The following is a 19,716-nucleotide window of genomic DNA, read 5'->3' as shown; positions in this document are numbered from 1 at the left end:
TCCTGCCTCTTCCCCAGGCCGTGCTGCTGCTTCAGACGGTTCCTCATCTGAGCAGTGCAGCCCCAGCTAGCCTGATCACGCTCTTCTGGGAAAAAAATGTTCGGCTGCAGGAACAGGCGGTGTTCAGTCAGCACTTCGTGTTCAGTATCTTGCAGTGATGACTTGAACAAGGTGAGCAGGGCCAGGATTGTACCAGCCTCAGGTGCGGTAGGGTAGCGCAGCACAAAGGCAATGGGATTAAACCAGAGGGGAGTAGCAGCACCTGCACTGTTGAAGCAAACACTGTGACAGCTACTTCATCCCTAGGTGCTGGTAGGGGGGGGAAGGGGACAGAGCTCCAGGAGGGGGAATAAAACCTCCTATGCTTAGACCATCTGTGTCAAGAAAACCCCTGTTGGTGTTGCTACATCAGAGCCTATGCTGTAGGAAAGCACTGCACCGACCTCCCTGACCAGCTTGTGTTCCTTTGCTTTCCCAAACATGCTGCTGAGGGCCTGTGCTACGGGTCAGACAGACAGCTGAGCTTGCCCGGCTCCTCACTGTCAAAGAAACACCAAGTGTTCCTGTAACAAATACTATTACAGCAGCTATTTCTTGGATTTTACAAAAATGTTTAGAAACAATTTGATCAGGTATTGATGCATCCCACTGCCTTTTCTGTTCTTTGTTTGCTAATGAGGTCAGAGAAGCCCCAGCCATGCGGTGACTAGGACATATGGTTAAATAAAGGATGAGCCCCTTTCTGCAGTATTTTTCTGTACTTTTAAAAAATAAATTCCCATAGTAGTAAAGTTCAGTCACTACATCTCAGCTATCAAGATTTTCTGTTTTATAAGGAAATGTTACTGGAACAGGCCAGCTGATTCCAGCCAAGAAACCTTTCTTTTATATACCTACTTATAGGAGTTATTCTATTAGCAAGCGTTACACACTTTGAAACGGCCTCTTACAAGCTACTCTATTTTTGTTAGTTACTTTTGATGTCCGTATTTGTAAAATTTTGAACAATATATAACAATTAAAAAATGCCAGTAGCTGTTGTTTGTACTACTGCAAGATAAGTTAAGATTCCCCGTGTTTGTATGAACTTCTTTTAGACTGCAGGACAGCTGAAGATACTTCACATCTCAACTTCAGGGTTTTATTCTATGGAAAAAAAGGCACTGAAGTACTAAACTGGGGTAAACTCTGTCCACAGGACAGTTATCTCCTGCCCTGAGCTGGTAAAGTGCACCCTTGCAGGCCCCAGGGTGTTTAACATCTGGCTTCAGGATTTCAAAGCAGCACCATGAAAAGTAAAGGATTTGTTCCCCCCCCCAAATTTTGGGTAGCCACCCACCACGACAGAGTCTACAGCTGATTATATAGTCTTTTTATATAAACACTGACATGCAGAAAATAGCAACTAACTAGTTTTGATCACACATGACTACGGGAAGTATAAACCTCTTTAGGCAGCATTATTCCTGTTTTCCGTGGAACACAACTACTTAAGAGACAAAAATGAAGTTAACGATAGAAGTGTAGCAAAGTCAACTCGCAAAGTGCAGTAGCTTTTTCCCCTGAAAACTGAGTAACGTCAGTAAACCAGCCAAGCAGTGGGTAGGAACAGCCCAGGACACCTGCCTCAGCTGTCCTCACCACCACCACCACCGCAGAGCGGGACAAAGCCATCCACCCTACTCACCAAAACAGAACCCCAGCAGCCTGTGCCTCAGCCACATCGGCCACTCAGCAAAAAGCCACAGGTTACTCGGGGATTTGTGCAGTTAGCAGGTTGTTCGTAGAAGCCATTCTAATCCTCCTGGTCTTTATAAACACAAAGATGTGATATACAGCACTAAATACAAACATAAAGACTTTATTGAATGCTGCTCAATTCCCCAAAGATCTTTCATTACAAAAGTTTTCCACACAACTGCAATTAAAGAGACTGGAATGGTACTCTGATAAAAGATGTGAAAAATACTTGATCAAGCAAACAGACAAGACTTCTATTGTCAGCTTTCCACCTTTAAGAAGCAGGCTGCATTGTCTTTAAAGAAAACAAGGAACTATTTACTGACATCCTTTCCTCCTTACTTAAAAAAACAACAGCGCTATTTTGGTCTCATTTTTCAGTCCATGAGATGCTAAAACTAATGCAAAAACATCCAGGATAGTCTCTCGGAGACCTGCACTACTCTGCAGGGAGTCCTTGGGCTGCTGAGGAGCATCATTGATGGGCTCTCCAGAGGAAGCTCCATCCTCAGCTGTAGCAGGAGGAAATCTCTACCTAGCCCAGGGCCAAGAGGCAGCGAGAATGGGGTAGAGGCACTCGCCACACGGTGGGTCAGACACATGGACCACCCCAACCTGTTCAAGCTGACTTTCTCTCCCTCCTTTGCCTCATTCTAATGTAAGCATTAACAAATCTAAATCTGAATCCAATCAGGAATTCAAGGACAGCACCGTATCCCAGTTCCTTTCAGTGCTGTAAGGGGCACATACTGAGTATCTCAAGTTACGGGTAACGTACCTTGGTTTTATTTGAGAAAATACAGCACAACTAGAAGCCTTTTCTATCATCTTAACCAAAGTATGCATCGATGTGAAAAGCACATATAAAACAAGGAAAAAAGTGTACATAGCAAACTATACCACCTATGTGCAACACAATCAAAAATTCAAGTCATAATTCTCACCACTCCCGTAATTATTTCACTCATTAAGGATAATTCAGTTCTATGAAACATTGGAAGTGACAGTATCAATAATTAGACAAATTTACAATATGCTGTGGTAATGACATCACTTAACTGCTGTATTTAAATTCAAACCTTTACATTTGCCGGAGAAAAAAATTGGCTGTTTCTGTTATACTGATGAGGTTTCTTTTGCAAATCATTATATATTTCAAAAGGGTACAAAAAAGTATGTCTGCCGAGTACAGGTGGTCATTTCTTTTATTTGGCACTTGTATTGTGTGCATTTAGCACATTGTGAGTGCTGTTCTGCTTTTCTGCCATAGCCTTCTTAAGCTTTAACTCCTCTAGCTTTCTCCACAACTCTTCACGTTCCAATTCTTTCTTTTTCTCTCTGTAGAAAAGAGTGAAGTATCAATTTCAGATGTGTTTTAAGCACAATGTGGAGACTCAGTTACTTAACAACCATGATTTACATCGAGTAATTCCTCTTTAAGTTTTTCTCCAAAGCTAGTTACAGAGGCAGGTAGTTTCCTCTGTTAAAAAACGAGCATACAAATTGGGAATGGTTAGTGGTAAAACTGTAACTTTGCTCCAGCAAACTCAGACAATGGCTGCAGCGTGGCTTTGCACAGATGACTGCAAGTCTAAGGAGGCTCTTTATCACATGCAGACACATCAAGGCAACCAAGCATCTTTGGGGGAGAAAAGCACAACGACTGAGAGGAGACTTGGCACGTGGTCTCAGCTGGCCTGGGAGAACCTACGCCTGCCTCCCTTATCCCACCTGTACTGCTCAGTAGGTTAGAATGAGAGAGGTTTTAGCTGAGCTGTGAAGTGTTCTCCAGCTCAGCTCTCTTCACACAACACACCCTGAAGCAGCGGTCAGCACCAGGAGGCCCTTCATGGCAGCAGCTGATCCTGGTTTTACCACACAGGAGAGGGCGAGCTGCCTGCCCAGGCAGGATGGATGGGAGCTGGGGCCTTCCTGCCCCCTCCCCGGGCTCCCGCTCCCACCACACCACAGACACACACCTGGGCAGGTGGCTCCGCTCAAGTGACACCCAGCAGCAAGTATCTGATGAGCAGTTCCACCAGAGAACCCCACAGCCACAATTAAGTTTTGTTTCTTTTCAGCTGGTACATTTTGGGTATGTATTCATCAACATGCATTTGGGGGAAGAATCAGTACCTTTGCCTTTCTGCTTTATACGAGCTTGTAAGTTCATCAAAAAGCTTGCCATTCATTTCCATCAGGGTTTTCAGCACGTTATATACCAGTGCCACAATAGTGCTAGAAAAGAAAGAACACAACCATTAGAATTAAGACACAACATTAATTTCAGTGAACAAGCGTTCATTCTCTTTTTTTGGACTCTGAGCTTAATCAAGATACAACTGTAAGGCCAGTGAGTTTGACACAAAATCCTTTACTATAATTTCCTCTGTGAATTAATAAAAACCGTATCTAAACATTTTTTGAAATAGCTCTTTAACCATAAATTCCTGACTTTTGTAATGGCATAGGATATAATTATTAGTACTGTGGCTGTACTATAAAGCCATTCAATTACGTTAACGTTTAACAAACGTGAGTTTTAAACAACAATTTTGTAATACTTGAGTAATGAAATACGGGAGTCCAGAAAAATAAAACTTCTGGCTAACAGCTTCAAGCCAGGGCAGAAGAATGCAGCAGAGGAACCACAGGTGCATGGTTTAATACAGCTACTAAAAGCTCTACCAGAACGTTTTTGGGCAGCAGGTAGCGTTGCTGCATGTGCCCCGTTAGAGAACATCAGGTGATGGTTTCCGGTACCTTCGTTTCTTTAGGAAACTGAAGAGCTTGAGCAACACTAGCTGTGTCTTACATGGCTGGCTCTCTTTCTACATTAGGCACCGCTATTCTTTTTGTGAAAGCATTCCTATTTCAGTAAGTTAACTTATACATTGTAGCGTTTATCTCCTTTAAACACACTCTTCATAATTATATGAAGAAATGCAAAAACAGCAATCAAATGAAACATTAAGAAAGTGCCAATCATGAAGCTGATGACTAATCAAAAAAGTAGGTAAACTGTCTTTGCCCTCACTAGCAGTTCACCTTCACAAAGCAGTACTGGTTGTAAGGCTGCAGAGCAGGGGTGCCATGCAGTCTTGTGACCTTGGAAAAGGAGGGAAAGAAAAAAAAAAATCTTAAGGTGGTAACAGAAGGGCCAGGTTTGCCTTTTCAGTACCCTCTGTTCTGGCCCTAGGAAACCTCCCAGCTATTCAGAGGGCTTACGCTCAAACTGCACAGTACCCGCAGCCTGTCTGCACACTTTCTTCTTTTGAACAGTGGCTTTCACGTGGTTTGAAGACAAAAGCTTATTCAGGGTTTTGGTTTTCCAAGAGGAAAAGCTTGATTTTGAGCAAGTTAAGTCTGGGTCGGACAGCCAGATGGATGTAAGTGCGTCTGCCCTCCAAAGCAGATTAAAACCAAAGGGTCAGACTTTCTTCCCCAAACTTCCTTGCCCTCAAGGTATACAATTATCCTGTGTCTTTCACTTCATAAAGAGCAACTTCTGCCTGCAGCTAGGGAAAGAGCAACATCCTTCAGATTTGTTGAGGTCCCAAGTATATTAATGCTCCAAGAACTAGTTCTCCAAAATTTATATTGTCTTAGCTGATACATTTGCAACTAGAAACACCACCTAGATAAAGTAATTTCAGAGCCTCTAAGAGCTTGAAACGGGACATCTGATGCACTTCAGAGTTGTGGGAGGCTCCTGCCTACCCTGGCTTTTGCCTCTACAAGCTTTACATTCTGCAGATAGACTTGCAACTCAGTTTGAGATGCTGGACACAAGCAAATTCTGCAATAACTACTTACGAAGACACTGACAGAATTTTGTTCATCTAAAGTAGTAAAGGACAGCAAAGCCTAAGTACAGCAAAAGCATCCCCTGGAAATTGTTTTGGTCTCAGTAGCATCAATTTGGATTTTTAACGCACGCACAGGATCAAACGTGATTACAGTATGAAGACCATCATGCAGTTTCCTCATACTTTTTCAATAAATTCCAGGTCTCAATCATAACAATGCAGAGCAGTGAAAGCATGATGCAGCTTAAAACTATGTCAATTTTAGCACCCTTAAATCAGATTAAAACAATGAAATTAAGTAAAAATGAAGTCACATTTACAAACTTACAATCCAGGCTTGAAACCATGGACAATTTATTTATGGTACTATAGATAAAGTTAAACATTACATACGGATTCCAGTGTTCTTTGGAGATCTTGTATAAACTGGCAAACATGATTGGTAGAATTTTATCAATGTTCTCCTCAATCAGGCTAAGAATATATTCATTATTCCAGAAATACAAAGCTCTTTCTGCAACCTGAAACACAACGTTTAGGGGTCAGCAGCCAAAGAATTACTACGAATTTTTTTAACATTGGTGGTGGTTTTCTTTAATATTCTTACCTGAAAATGTGAACTTGATACACACTTGGATATTTGCTTAAATAAAGGCTCTTCTATTTTTTTGAATTGTGTTGGTTCTATTACATCTAAGATTTCTTCAATTTCACCTAAAAACATGACCTGTTTGTGTAAAAGAAATATATCAAAAAGTATGAGAATGTTTTATATCGCCACTGTAAACAAACGAGACACAGCTTATACATTAGTCATGAATCCCACAAAGAACACTGTATGTCATTACATTGCATTAGACATCCACATTTTTTTGCAGCCTGGAAGAAGTCAGGGAGTTTTGGATTTCTTCTTTTGTGTAACTGCTCTAAACACTTCACAGAACTGCTCCTGCAGAATATGGTTTTTTACTGTTAAGAAGAATGCTAGAGCTTTTTAATTCTTCAGGAATGGCTGCAGCAATTACCATTATGCAAGATCTCCAAAGTAGCTTTTGAAGTGATAAACAGTTAACTCCCGTTTTAAATTACAACCAGCAGAACACTGGGTAGGTGGCAGAGAAAAATTTACCACCACTCACAAATGGGGTCAACAGTATTAAAGGGACCCCACTTTTAAAGAGCTGTCGGGTGGGATCTGGGGGCATAAATCAAACTCCTGATTTTTAAACTCTTTTTAACTACATCAAAGAAACCAGAAAAAAAAAAGAATTTTCCAAGCCATTTAAAGTTATTTTTATACTTTGGAAAAAGAACGTATGTATGCTTTACCAGGCGCAGATGCTGAGCTTGTGTCACACTGTAGATAACTACCTCCAGCCTGGCCTATACTAAAATACTTTTCACCTCAGAAAATAGTGTTTCTATACAGTACCTTAATTAGAATACAACTTTCAATATGGTTTTAACATAGTAACGCCGTAGGAAGAACAGACATACAAAACAACTGCACTGAGTTGCACCACAAAGATGAGCGCCCCAAGAAGCTTGAACTGCAAGTTTTCTGCAAGATCTCTTGAACAGCACAGCTGAGGTACAGCACGTGAACCTGCCACACCACATGTCACATCACAGCAGACATCAAAAACAGACAAGACCAACCTCTTTCTGACTGCAAGTTTTTGGCCAAAATTTGAGCAGTCCTCTGATTACCTATATTGAAAACACAAACAAATTAAAGCAGAACAAGTTTCCATTACATATTTGATAAGACTAAAAAAGTACTAGTTTTGCTTTTCTTTATCCAGAGGTTCAATGAAAACTGAACACAGCTAAATGTAGTTCCACTGAAAATAAACTGTGCTGTCTCATTTAAATACTTATCTTGTTTAGGTCAGCAGAATAATTTAGACCCTCACAAGTCTTTGCTTACTGTTCACACTCCGCTCCCATCCCAGTACATGGATGAATTGATAGGATGCTGATAACAATTTGATTTTGTAGCTAGATTTCCCAGAATATGTCTTTCTACTTATCCACACTTGGGGGAGCACCTGTCTCAGCATCAAGGTTTGAAGCCTGAAAGCAAGCGATACAGGCTGACTGCACAAATGGCTGTACAGGGGAGCCGTGGCCTCTACCACTTTCTCTTAAATTCTAGAATTTGAAATGTCAAAGACTGGAAACTTAAAAAGAAAAATGAAGGGAAAATATATTCCAGTATCTACATTGGAAACTGCCTTACACAAGGACTGGGGAAAAAAAACCTTCAGGAAGCTTAATTAGAAAGTATGCTCCTCAGGAGGAAAGGGGGGAACACAACAAACAAAGGCTGGAGGCCTGTTTCCTAGAAACAAACATCTGACATGGCATCTAAATTACAAAATTAATGCTGGCTAAAAAAAAAAAAAAAAGCTGTAACTATGTTTTAGAAGCAAAAACATTCTCCAAGCCTTGTAACTTTCATTTTGAGGAAAGGACCTCTATTTTTATGAAAAAAAAGCACCTAACTGATCACACCCAACTGCAGAACTTAGTCAACTATTTGAACAGAATAGTTCTATTCAACTTCCATGTTTGGTTTCTGCCATGTTATTTTTTCCCCCCCAGCTTCCCAACTGTCTTATTCACAACTATGTGTACTATCAGAAGTGACTTTCCAAAGAAAAAGTTAAGATGATTTTAAGTGCCCACAAGTCTGTATCCTAGGATACTCACATATCCTGCCACTACAAAACTGAACATCACTTCAAATGACACTGAGCAAATGCAGAAACCTCAGGCAGCTGGTAAAGGCCTATGCTCAAATCTATGGAAACAAAGCAGGTTACAAGGGAAGAACAGATTCCTTACCGCGCCTTGTCCGTACAGTTCTGCCAAGCAGGCTGAAATACCAACACCAGCACCTGACACCTGCTGAAGGAGCAGGGCCCTGGCCAGCTTTGTCGCCTGGCCCGCAGAGGCTGAGCTCCCTCCCCAAACTGCTCGGCTGCTGCTGACCTGGCCTCCTTGCTGCCTCCGCGGACAGAGAAGAGGAGCTGGGGCAGATGGCACAGTGAGGGGGGAGGAGAAACTTTGTGCTCCTCCATTTCACTGCAATTACCTGACCTGGCAGTCCTTTGTACCCTTGCTTCTCTCCACTATCAATGAGTCAAACTTGCGTTAAATAATTACACTTGCTTCTCTAGATTCATAATTTAGTCTATGTAAGTACACTTTAAATCTAGGGCCATTTTCTGTTAATTAGCTCATGACTAACTCCGTTATGTACTGTTGAGATTTTGTATTTTGAAAGAACAAACCAAATGTTTAGAGGTGCAATAGCTTACGCTGCCGACACCTTCCCTTCCCCCAGAACAATGCAAGTAAGCAAAAAAATTTCAGACAGGCACATTTGCCGAAGAAAAGCTGTGAGAACCTAGCACACACCCCTAACTGGGGCATGCATTTGGTGGTCTTGAAAACATAAAACTGATTCAGCTGGAAGAGTCCAACTTCCAGCACTTGTAAGGGTGCTGAGTACATTACACGTTCTCAACTTGATAAAGAAATAATCTGTTCTAACAGTGCAGACCTCAACAAGATACCTATTCTTTGCTCCTCAGAAAGAATATCAGTTTCCATCTTGTCTGTGCTTTCATATGAAAGAGCTGATACATGTACATTGATGTGCAAAGATTTTATTCAAAGAAATACTCAACATGAAGCAGATCTGAAATCTTGCTGCTTTTACTATACGAAACACTTAAGATAAATCCAAGCTACAAAATTCCCATACTTACTACATACTGACTTACAACAGCAGGTAGCTGCTAGAAAACTTATCTTGCATACAAGGACTGCATTTTTAGCCTGATTTCTTCAATGTAAAGGCCACTGCACTTAGCAGGGTTAGGTAACAAACTCTTCTTGTCAGCTCTGCAAACATCACAGGACTGACCTAAGGCAGACTACCATAGTTACAAGAGCTCAGATTGAATGTCCTCTAAATTGACCCTGAGTGACAATTCCTGCCAGAAAAATAACAGTAAGGTACTCGTGAAGAGCGCCTTCTGATGGAGTTCTTAAAATATTACTTGACCTAAAGCCAAAAAAAAATTTCAAATGCTATCTCATCAGTTGCCCCAAACTTTAACATTTATTTTTCAAGCGTTTCAGAAAGTTTCTTAAAGCTTCACTTCTTACTTTTTACTCCTTTATAAAGCAAATTTTACCATACACTCAGAGTAATGACCAAAGCACGTACAGGCAATGACTCTGCACTGAGTTCTTCTACCTTCTCCATTCCGAATTCATCTTTACTGATGACGAGACAACCAGAACTGTATATACTATAGTCCAGATGAAGTCTCGGAATTGCACTATGTCACTCCCACTTCAAAAACCCTGCCTTCTTTACTTCAAAGTTTGGGTTTGGATCCAGCATCATAGTTCTGTAAATTTATATCAGGAAGTTCTAACTTTGTCATGTTGTTACTTCACTCAATCACTTGCAGGGCTCTATGCAACATTACACGTTTTCTGTTCACTTGTCAGCTTTAACTGTCAAAATGCCTAGGTGGTTTTATCACTTGGCTAAAGGAATAAGGCCTAAGCAGCTCCTTTCTCCTCGCCCTATCCCAACAAAATAAGCTTATTGACCGATGTAGCTGTCAACACTGCAGTTCAGGGGGAAAGAAGATGCTTCAAGCAGACAAAGCAAGTTTATAGACGGTCAGGCCAACCACCTTCCACCATCTACAGAGAAACTGGTCTTCTACGAGGAACATCAATACTTAAGCTGTGCAGAAAACAAGCTTCCACTGAAAGACTGGTAAAGATCCATATTGTTTCTACAAAGCTGTTTATCTGCTTTCTTTATAGAAAAAATTAGGTTTTGTGTAAGCTCTTCATTTTTTTTGTCACAAAAAAGTATAAACTATTATAAATATCAGCAAACCGTAACAGAAAGATTTCTGATTGTCCAGCTAAAACCAGCTCCTGTTCTAGCTAGCCTGACATGAATCTCTGTCCCCATGAGCCACTGCACTGCCCTGAGCCTGCATTCTTCTTTATGGGCATTGCCAAAGCCCTTGCACGAAGCACTGCAACCCCCTTTTTTAGCTGAGCTGTCAATATGTATCATGGGAGATTCAGTCAGGCAAAAGCCACTGATGCCTGAAGCACCTGTATCATAGCTGCCAAGAGGCACCCCAGTAAATTAAGAGACAGAACAGAAACATCACATTTGGAATTTCAGAGTTCTTCCTGTCTAAATAAAGTGTTGTTATTCTTTCCAACTTTTATTTTGGGATTGTTTATTCCCTAAAATATTTCAGCTTTATGCAGTGGCTAGGCACAAGCCATCAGCACCAAAAATACTAAAATGTTAGTTCTTAGCAGGAAGGAATACATGTTGTTACACACTTTCTCGCATGAGGTAATTTGCATGGTATCAGTGGTTCAAACTGTTACTTAAATTTGTGCTCTATCTTGGTCACAGATTAAGAGATAACTGCCCTTTCAAACCCAGAATTTTCTTAACAACTGTTCTGGATTTAAATTAATTTTTCCCAAAAAATACCTATGGATCATTAATCAAGACAGCACAGATAGCACTGCTATACAATTCTAACAAGTTACACTGAAATATTCACTTGAAATTAAAAATAGAAAAACATTCAGCTGAAGAACACTTACAGGCTCTGTTAAAGTTGTATCTTTTTCCAGGAACTGTACAACACAATAGGCGAGCTAGAATGTAAGTCATATGACTATTTAGTTTAAACAGACATTGTTTAGACATTGCAGCATAACTAAATATCACAATTTATAATGGAAGCACTTCAGATTGGGGGGGTGGGGTGGAGGGAACCCAACCCAAAACACCCCTAACACAGCCATTTCAAATTCTTCCAAACTAAACAAAACTGTAATTAAAGCAGCAAGATATACAGGCCTGCTCTATCTTATAAAAACTTCCTGTATATCAAAAATCATCTTTTTTTTCATCCTAGAAGAAAATTGCTTTTAAACTTGACAAAGTTTAAAATCAAGAGATCAGGCAACATCTGTCCAGCTGAGTGTCCTGTCCCCAGCAACGGCCAACAACAAATGCCCGTGGAAGAGTGTATGAAGTGGGGGAAGTATAATGTGATTAAATCACCAGCATGCTCTCCCAGACTAGTGATTTCCGTCCAGGGATCTTCTCAGGCCAAAATGTAACATTATACGGTCTATAATTACTTATTGTTTAGTTACTTAGGACATAGTTAACTAACTGAACAACCATACCTCTGCCCAGTACAGAAACCATACAATAATATTATTACTAAAGTAGTTACATTCCTAGATTCCATTAAGACTGATTTTAAGAAGTCACACTATTTTTCTTCTCACACTATAAAGCCAAGACAAAAATAATGTACATTTCAATACTTGGAATGCTTGAATACAAGCTTCCTCTTTCCATTGTTGTTGTTGTTTTTTTTTAATCTGTCATCCCAAAGCAGATAATTACAATGCTGCTAATTGCAATGGGTCTAATTTATTTCTTTTACCCTTAGGCTAAGGATGCATATGTGTAGATTAAAAAAAAAAAAAGTCACACATTAATCTCATAAAATCCCATTATATATATGTTGTACAGTAATGCTTTATTGTTCAAAGACACAAAGACTCAAACTGAATTCAGCTTTAAGACTTCCAACTTTTAAGAGTAGGCTAAACTTGTGCTGTAAGAGCAGCCAGGCCTCTCCGGATTGCAAAGCAGATACAGTGTGGGTTTACACCTGCCGGTTAGTGTGAAACCAGAAACACAGAGTGCTGAAACTGCATGTGGCACTAGTGGTTTATGGAGCGACAGATGAGTAGCCTGGTCAGCAAACCAAATGCTACTTCCAGGTACACAGTACAGCCGAATTAACAGGACCTTTTCAGGTACCGATGAACCACATTGAACGTATCAGCCAGAAAAAAGGATATCTTGCTGTACTGACCTACCAGAGACACCTTTGGCAAGTGACCAGTCCCTTTCGTATCACTGACATGACCACAGAGCAGCCTATTGCATAGCAATAAACCACAAAGACAAGTGATCTAATTAAGTTAAAACTTTATATGAGAACTAGGAATTAACTGAGCTTTTGACTTGATCCTGCTTGTAGACTAGTCATAATGATTTCACTTTAATTAGAAACGCATTTCCGTGTATCTTTAGTCTCTAAGGAGCTGTATTAGTGAGCTAAGTTAACAAAGCAAGTTTTTAATTAGCCACAGCAGAATTACTTGCAAGTCTGCATCAAATGTAGTCAATACTCAAGTGCCATATGTCTAGAAAGTATATACATTATTCCTCAAATAAAATGCTGAATGTGCAACGTATAAGAATGGAAGTCAAATTAAGAACTGCAGCATTCTGACAGCTACTATACATATCTGCCATTTGTATCCAACATTCTCCACCCTTCCCCATCACTAGTATGGTTTTAGAAATAAAAAACCCACACTTCTGGAGAGTACCTGGCCATACTCAAGGTTCCTTTATGCACAGCACTTAGGTTACATAAAGGAAGTGATTAACAGCACAAGGTCCTAAGATTAAATGAAGCTTGAAGTGTGACAAGACTAGCAAGCAAAAAAGCTTCTCACTTAGGTGACATGACTTCGATGCACTGTTATATTCTTTTACTTTTAATATGTGCTAATTATCTCAAAATTAACATTTAGACATCAGATCTGTAAGATCTTTAAAGCAGGAGTGACTGAATTTGCAAATGTTTTGGAATATTGATATTACAGCGCATACTGCTTTAAGTTTCATTAGTTTCAAATGCAAATACAAAAACCCCCACCACTTAAAAATAGGCAAAAGCTTACCTGTGCATGAAACAAAGCTAATCCCTTTGCAGTATGCATGGGAATCAGAACTTTCATAAGGAACTGTTTGTGTTCTGCTTTCAGTGGCAGTGCAAAACCATTGATAATACTGAAAACATGAATAAGCAGGGTTTATTTTTATTAAAAAATATTTTTTCCTAGCAAGACAAGAATTTCTCTAAATTCAAGAGACATTCAATTCAGTTTCTAAAACTGTTTTCATAAAATAGCTCTATACATGCACAACCTTTAAAGTGTTGGTATAGGAGTTTAGACTCTTGGCAGGAATACCAGAGAACCATAGTAGATGGCCTGAAGTATTTTTATCATGACTTCCCTTAAAGTAGAATCATCTACAGGAAGTCTTGCTAATTGTAAAGCTTAGACACATGCATCAGGAAGCTGATCCATTTCATCCACAATCACTAGCAACTTGCAGAGAAAAAAAATAGATGGCATGTAATTTTGAACTATTTTAACAGCAGTTTGTTTCTGTAGGGAAAGGTTGTTCAACAGTCTCAAAACAAATGTTCAAAGTTATTAATTTATCTCACTGATTCAGTAATCTTGTTTTTAAGAGCTGATGAGTCGTACAGACAAAAGTCCTTCAGGAAGAGGCTGGGTTTTTTTCCTCCCCTCTACATTTTAGATAAGTCTGAGAAAATAATGCTATCCCTTTGACTTGATTTTCATGAAAATTGGTTCCACAATAGTTTCATAGTGTTTGGATTTTCAGTTAAGACCAGTAATATTTATAAAATCTTCTATTGTGAAATGTATGTGACAGTTTTGGAAAACCAGGAAAATACTACCACAAAAAAGTTAAAAATTAAAATTAGTGAAATAACGTCATAAAAGATAACCAAAACACCCAAGCACTTACAAGGCTTTCCTGAATAGAATTTAAAGAAAACCAGCCTAATGAAGATTAAAGCATTTCATTCAGCATGAGGGCATAAGTTAACACTCATTTTCTGAATCAAATAAGTCATCTATCAGATATAAGATAAGCAAGAGTAGGTATTACTGACAAACAAGGACCTTTGAGAAATATTTTGCCAGTCATCTTTAAAACTTGCACCGAATTGGTATTCATATGGTAACCCAGGCAGTTATTAGATTATATCAGTGACTGCACATCATCACTCATTTCTTTTCCCCTCCATTCCCAAAGCAAGAAAACTAAAGCAAGCACCCACAATAACATTTTTTCTGTCAGATCAAACTTACCTTCCTAATATCTCGAGAAGTTCAGCAACACCATTGAAGTGCTCTGTTTCATATATAAACCTGTTAAAAAAAAAAAAAAAAGACAACCCTCAGAAATCAAAACAGAGGATTACAGATCCCAAAGAAATAACCTGTAATAAGCTTTAAATATTTGAAAGCCAGATCACAGATCAAACCCAGTTTTTTTTATTTCAAGAATAAATCACTGCAGACCCAGACCATATAGGCAAGATAAATTATTCCTCAACCTAGTCACACACACAGAGCATACCTGAGGAAAATGTTGTTAATCTGTTTCCTGATGAATGCTCTTAAACCAAGGAATTTTCCATAAATTCTATGAAGAACGGTCTTCAGGAAATCACGTTCTCGAGGGTCTTCACTATCAAAGAGCTCCAATAACTTTAAAAATTAAATTGAAATTTATTACTTTTGAAAGACTTAGTTTGTTGTGTTACTAACCAATTCAAATTTTATCTTTAATCTACAAGTTTAAATCAGAAAAATTAGAATCAGTTTAGCCAAAAATTTTATTTGGATGTCAACATTGTATTTTCAAAATTGGATTTTAAATAAAGCTGATAACTTAAAAAAACCCCCACAAAACAGCTGCTTCATTCCCTTCAAATGTCTGTGTGCAATAGATAAAGCCATTCCAACAACTATTACAATAACAAAATAAGAATGAGATTATCAAACCTTTAGCTAAGTGATTTACACTTGGTCTTTAAGAAATTAGAATGAATCAAAGCTGTGTCAGATATCTACAATTTCTTAATTAAAATCTTGTACTGCTCATCCCAAAAAAGCTACTTGTGTCTTGAAGGTTAAGCAAAAGCATTCCTTTACAAGAAATTTCACTAAAATTAATGATTTTATATGGAGGAGGTCTTAAATTAAGCATAAGATATGTAATAATAACTGACTCTCTGCTAATATAGACTAAATGCCACAATAAGCTAGCAAGATTTTCCACACATTTTTTTCCTTGTAGAAAGTTTTCCAAGGATACAGAAAACACCCTACTCACCTGAAGACATCAAAAGATATTCCAACCCCACTGGACCATTATTTTAGTAGTTTTTTTCCCTGCACATCCAATTGAGAGCGTATTCAGAAATGCTAACTGTGCTAAACAAATCAGTAACTTTGCTCAAGCAGTCGCTACAGCTCCTGCTCAGTCCAGGTCTGTAAGCTTAGGTACGTCTACACCAAAGAGCATATGGGACGGGAAAGAGCTGTTCAGGAACTCGTTCAGGCTCATTTCATTTTTATATTTAGAAGGAATTTCTCAGGGTCACTACTCCACTTTCTTTCCACATATAGCTAGCTGTTCATTGCATTGTCTTTCTCGTACTGGAGAGGAAGATCAAGTGAAATGTCAGGAATTGAAACTCTGCAATGTGGCACTTAAGAACCATGGGTCAATTAGTAAATTTGGTACCCACAGCCAATAGTTCAGCAGCAGCTTCAGGCCTGAATTTTGTTGGAAAAATAGAATAAAACAGAGAAGAAGGAAACACCTATAAACAAGAACAGTAAAACCAAAGAAGTGGAAATTAAATGCAGTCACTGAAGGTGGGGAGGGAAAACATCCAGCTATGTTTTTCCTTTTCATTGCTGCACTGTGATAGCCTGCCAGCACTTGCTCTTCAAATACTGAGCTTTTCCTTGACAAACAAGTGTCTTGACATGGTAAAAAACTGAGTTAACCTTGGACAAAAATTGTTATGGTGTCCTACAGCCTAATTCCTTGAGAAGTTATATTTAATATGGTATCTCACTTCACTTTCTTGCTCATAGTTATTTTGCATGGTGAAGCACGATTTTCCTATGTGCTTTCTTACTAGATTTTCCTTCTGTGTTTAACACACAATAGTAAAGAGAATGACCCTGTCCAGTCACGTTAGCAGATGTTGGAACATGTTTCATGTACAATAAGTACAGGAACTTTTTACAGGAAAAAGTTCGCTTTAAGTTTTCCCATGATAAATCTATGAAAAAATAAAAGCATTACAAAAGTTTAATTAGCACATTTGACTGATCTGAAGTTACTGACTGGAAGTTACAAATCATTAAAAACACAAATTGTACTTAAAAATGACAAATATTTTGCGTTGCAAAGCACTGAGGTTGATAGTGGAAAACAGTGTTTCTGAAGTTACTGATTACATATAGCCTGAACTGGTGTGATGTGCTATTTATTTAGTGTTTGGCAGAAATCACTGTTAGAACGACTAAAATTTAACCCTGTGTCAACATGAAAGTTTTAATACTCTCCTTAGCTGTACAGTCCATCTGTTAAGCTTGAGGGCTGATCTTTAAATCTGGAGGTGGGAAAACTCTCTACTTACCTGCTGTACAAATTTCTGGTCAATATATCGCTTTGCAATGCTAGGCTGAAAATCCGGGCTCTCCAAAAACCTCAGGAAAAATTCATACACCAACTACAAACATTGAAATGAAAAATCTGAAGTTACTATATACACCATAACAGATCTCAGCCCTGCCACCACCACAAAGTCAGTGGGACTATTTACATGCTTAAAGGAAGCCTAACACATCACTGCTTAATCACAGCCTCTTCTGGAATTTACTGGAAGAATTACAGTAATATCAAGAACACTAACTCCCAGAAGAGTCACAGCTTAATACATAATCTACTGAAAGTATCACTTAGACAAAAAACAAATTCTAAGTATTATATATATTCACATTTCCTACTATATTAAGAATTTATTATGTAGAAATAAGTTACCAAACACTTCTCAGCACTGAAGGTAAAGTGCTCTAACATCATATAATTCTTTAAACAGATGAAGAAAAATCTGCTAAGTGCTCCTGAAATTAAGTTTCAGTTGCAAATTCTAAATGTGAAAAGTCGTATTAAAAAGCTGAACGAATACACAGAAACTTGAGTTTCACTTAACATTAGGTTTCTATATCCTGGATGCTCAAGTCAAACAACAGGACCCTCTGCAGATTTATCTTCAGCATCCCTTATATTTTGTAGTGTATTATTTCTATTGAGTTCAAGTCCCCATTCGTTATGATCCTGCAACACCCACAGATAGAAAAACAGACAGCAGATAGAGCTAGCAAGGGCCTGAGGTAGCTGAGAGGCATGAAGAAGCCAGAGCACAAAGCCCCATATTTTGGGGCTCATGTGAAGTCCAAGACACAAAATACTGTACTTCCATAACAAAGGCAGACCTATAAAATACATGTAAGGCATCTCTTAATTAAGACAGAATTGACAGGAAAGATGTCATATGTTTAGATACATTTGGGGCTGCTTACGTTCTCAACACCTATTTCTTAACGTCATGTTAGATAAACAACTGATTAGTAATAATACTAAAATGCAATTTAGATACATAAAGACATCACTGACAGGAGTTCTAAATAAAACCCACACAGAGCTGTGGTCACACTCTAAGGCATGTATTTCAACTATTACCACTAAGAGTACTTATTAAACTGAGAGCCAACACCTAATTCATAATTATAATTATGAAGTCCACTTGAGACAAGTGCTTGACAATAAGTACTTTTTATCTAGAACATTTGAGATGACAGTTACTTATGCATAGCCTCAAGGAGGGTATGCTGTATCTGCAAAGCTGAAGCTTACAAACCCAAGCTCCCCTTCGGTCTTTTTCCCCTCTGACAGACTGTAACAAGAGCTTTTCATATCAGCAGTTTAAACATATACAAATTTCTTTTAACAGAACTGTATTAAAACCCAAGCTTCCCTGTACAGCCTTAATTTTTCATCTTGTGGATAAACACAATAGCACACAATTGCACAATAGACAACACAGGACAGAATTTATAAAAACCTGGTAATAGACAATCTAATAGAATCTTTAATATTACCACACTCAATTCTTCATCTTAGAAAGGTATCAACCATGGCTGTTTAATATCTTCATCAATGACATAAACAGTGGAATCTAGTGTATCCTCAGCGAATCTGCAGATGACACCAAGCTGAGTAGTGCAGTTGACACGCCTGAGGGTTGGGATGCCATCCAGCGGGACCCTGACAGGCTTGAGAGATGGGCCCATGCAAATGTCATGAAGTTCAACAAGGCCAAGTGCAAGGTCCTGCACCTGGGTCAAGGCAATTCCAAGCACAACTCTGGGCTGGGCAGAGAATGGATTGACATCAGCCCTGAGGAGAAGGACTCAGGGTTGTTGGTTTACTAGGAAGCCCAACATGACCTGGCGATGGGGGGTTGCAGCCCAGAAAGCCAACTGTATCCTGGGCTGCATCAAAAGAAGTGTGGCCAGCAGGCTGAGGGAGACAACCCTGCCGCTCTGCTCTGGTGAGACCGACCTCAAAGCAGCCAGCTCTGGAGTCCTCAGTACAGGAAAGACCTGTTAGAGCAAGTCCAGAGGAAGGCCACAGAAACCATCAGAGGGAGGGAACACATCTCCTGTGAGGACAGGCTGAGAGTTAAGGTTGCTCAGCCTGGAGAGAGGGCTCTGAGGACACCTTATTGTGGCCTTTCAGTACTTAAAGAGGGCTTAGAATAAAGGTGGGGGAGGACTTTTTAGCAGTGCCTGTACCGAAAGGACAAGGGGTAATGGTTTTAAACTAAAGGAGGGCAGAATCAGGCTAGATGTAAGAATTTTTTTACAATGAGCGTGGTGAAACACTGGAACAGCCCAGGCAGGTGGTAGGTGCCCCATCCCTGCAAATATATTCAAGGCCAGGCTAGACAGGGCTTTGAGAAGTCTGATCTAGTTGAAGATGTCCCTGCTTATTGCAGGGTAGTTGGACTAGGTGATCTTTAATGGTCCCTTCTGACCCAAGCCATTCCATGCTCTACTGATCTTTTTCAAGCCAGAAACTACATACATTTGTTAGTGGTTTGTATTGAAATGGGAAATATATGGCTGGAGGGAGGTTATTAGCACAGCTTCACAGGATTAATTTTGGAATTATATGTCATTAAATATTTCTGTAATAAGTTCCTGTATTAAGTATTTCTCTATGTGACAACAACAAAGAATAGTCATGTGTGATAACTGCTTAGATGATCATGGTATTAGAAGCTACCACCAGGGCCAGAGG

The 19,716-nt window shown here is 39.2% G+C and overlaps 1 protein-coding gene across 1 annotated transcript in view; it reads right to left on the bottom strand.

Moving 5' to 3' along the window:
* Positions 1-1,845: 1,845 nt before the first annotated feature.
* The window catches only part of PPP2R5A (protein phosphatase 2 regulatory subunit B'alpha), a 45,212-nt gene continuing 27,341 nt past the window's right edge, over positions 1,846-19,716 (bottom strand). The window contains exons 4-13 of the mRNA XM_005238710.4: positions 16,988-17,080; positions 14,905-15,035; positions 14,634-14,693; positions 13,404-13,512; positions 11,226-11,279; positions 7,209-7,259; positions 6,157-6,276; positions 5,943-6,070; positions 3,877-3,978; positions 1,846-3,078 (exon numbers count right to left, since the gene is read on the bottom strand). Coding sequence (XP_005238767.1) covers positions 2,946-3,078; positions 3,877-3,978; positions 5,943-6,070; positions 6,157-6,276; positions 7,209-7,259; positions 11,226-11,279; positions 13,404-13,512; positions 14,634-14,693; positions 14,905-15,035; positions 16,988-17,080 — 981 coding nt within the window. The 3' untranslated portion in view covers positions 1,846-2,945. The remainder of the gene's footprint in view (positions 3,079-3,876; positions 3,979-5,942; positions 6,071-6,156; positions 6,277-7,208; positions 7,260-11,225; positions 11,280-13,403; positions 13,513-14,633; positions 14,694-14,904; positions 15,036-16,987; positions 17,081-19,716) is intronic.

This window comes from Falco peregrinus, chromosome 11 (genome assembly GCF_023634155.1).
Source record: "Falco peregrinus isolate bFalPer1 chromosome 11, bFalPer1.pri, whole genome shotgun sequence".
In the NCBI taxonomy this organism is placed as follows: Eukaryota; Metazoa; Chordata; class Aves; order Falconiformes; family Falconidae; genus Falco; species Falco peregrinus.
The sequence above is the reverse complement of the archived record's forward strand: the minus strand, read 5'-3'. Positions and strand labels throughout refer to the sequence as shown.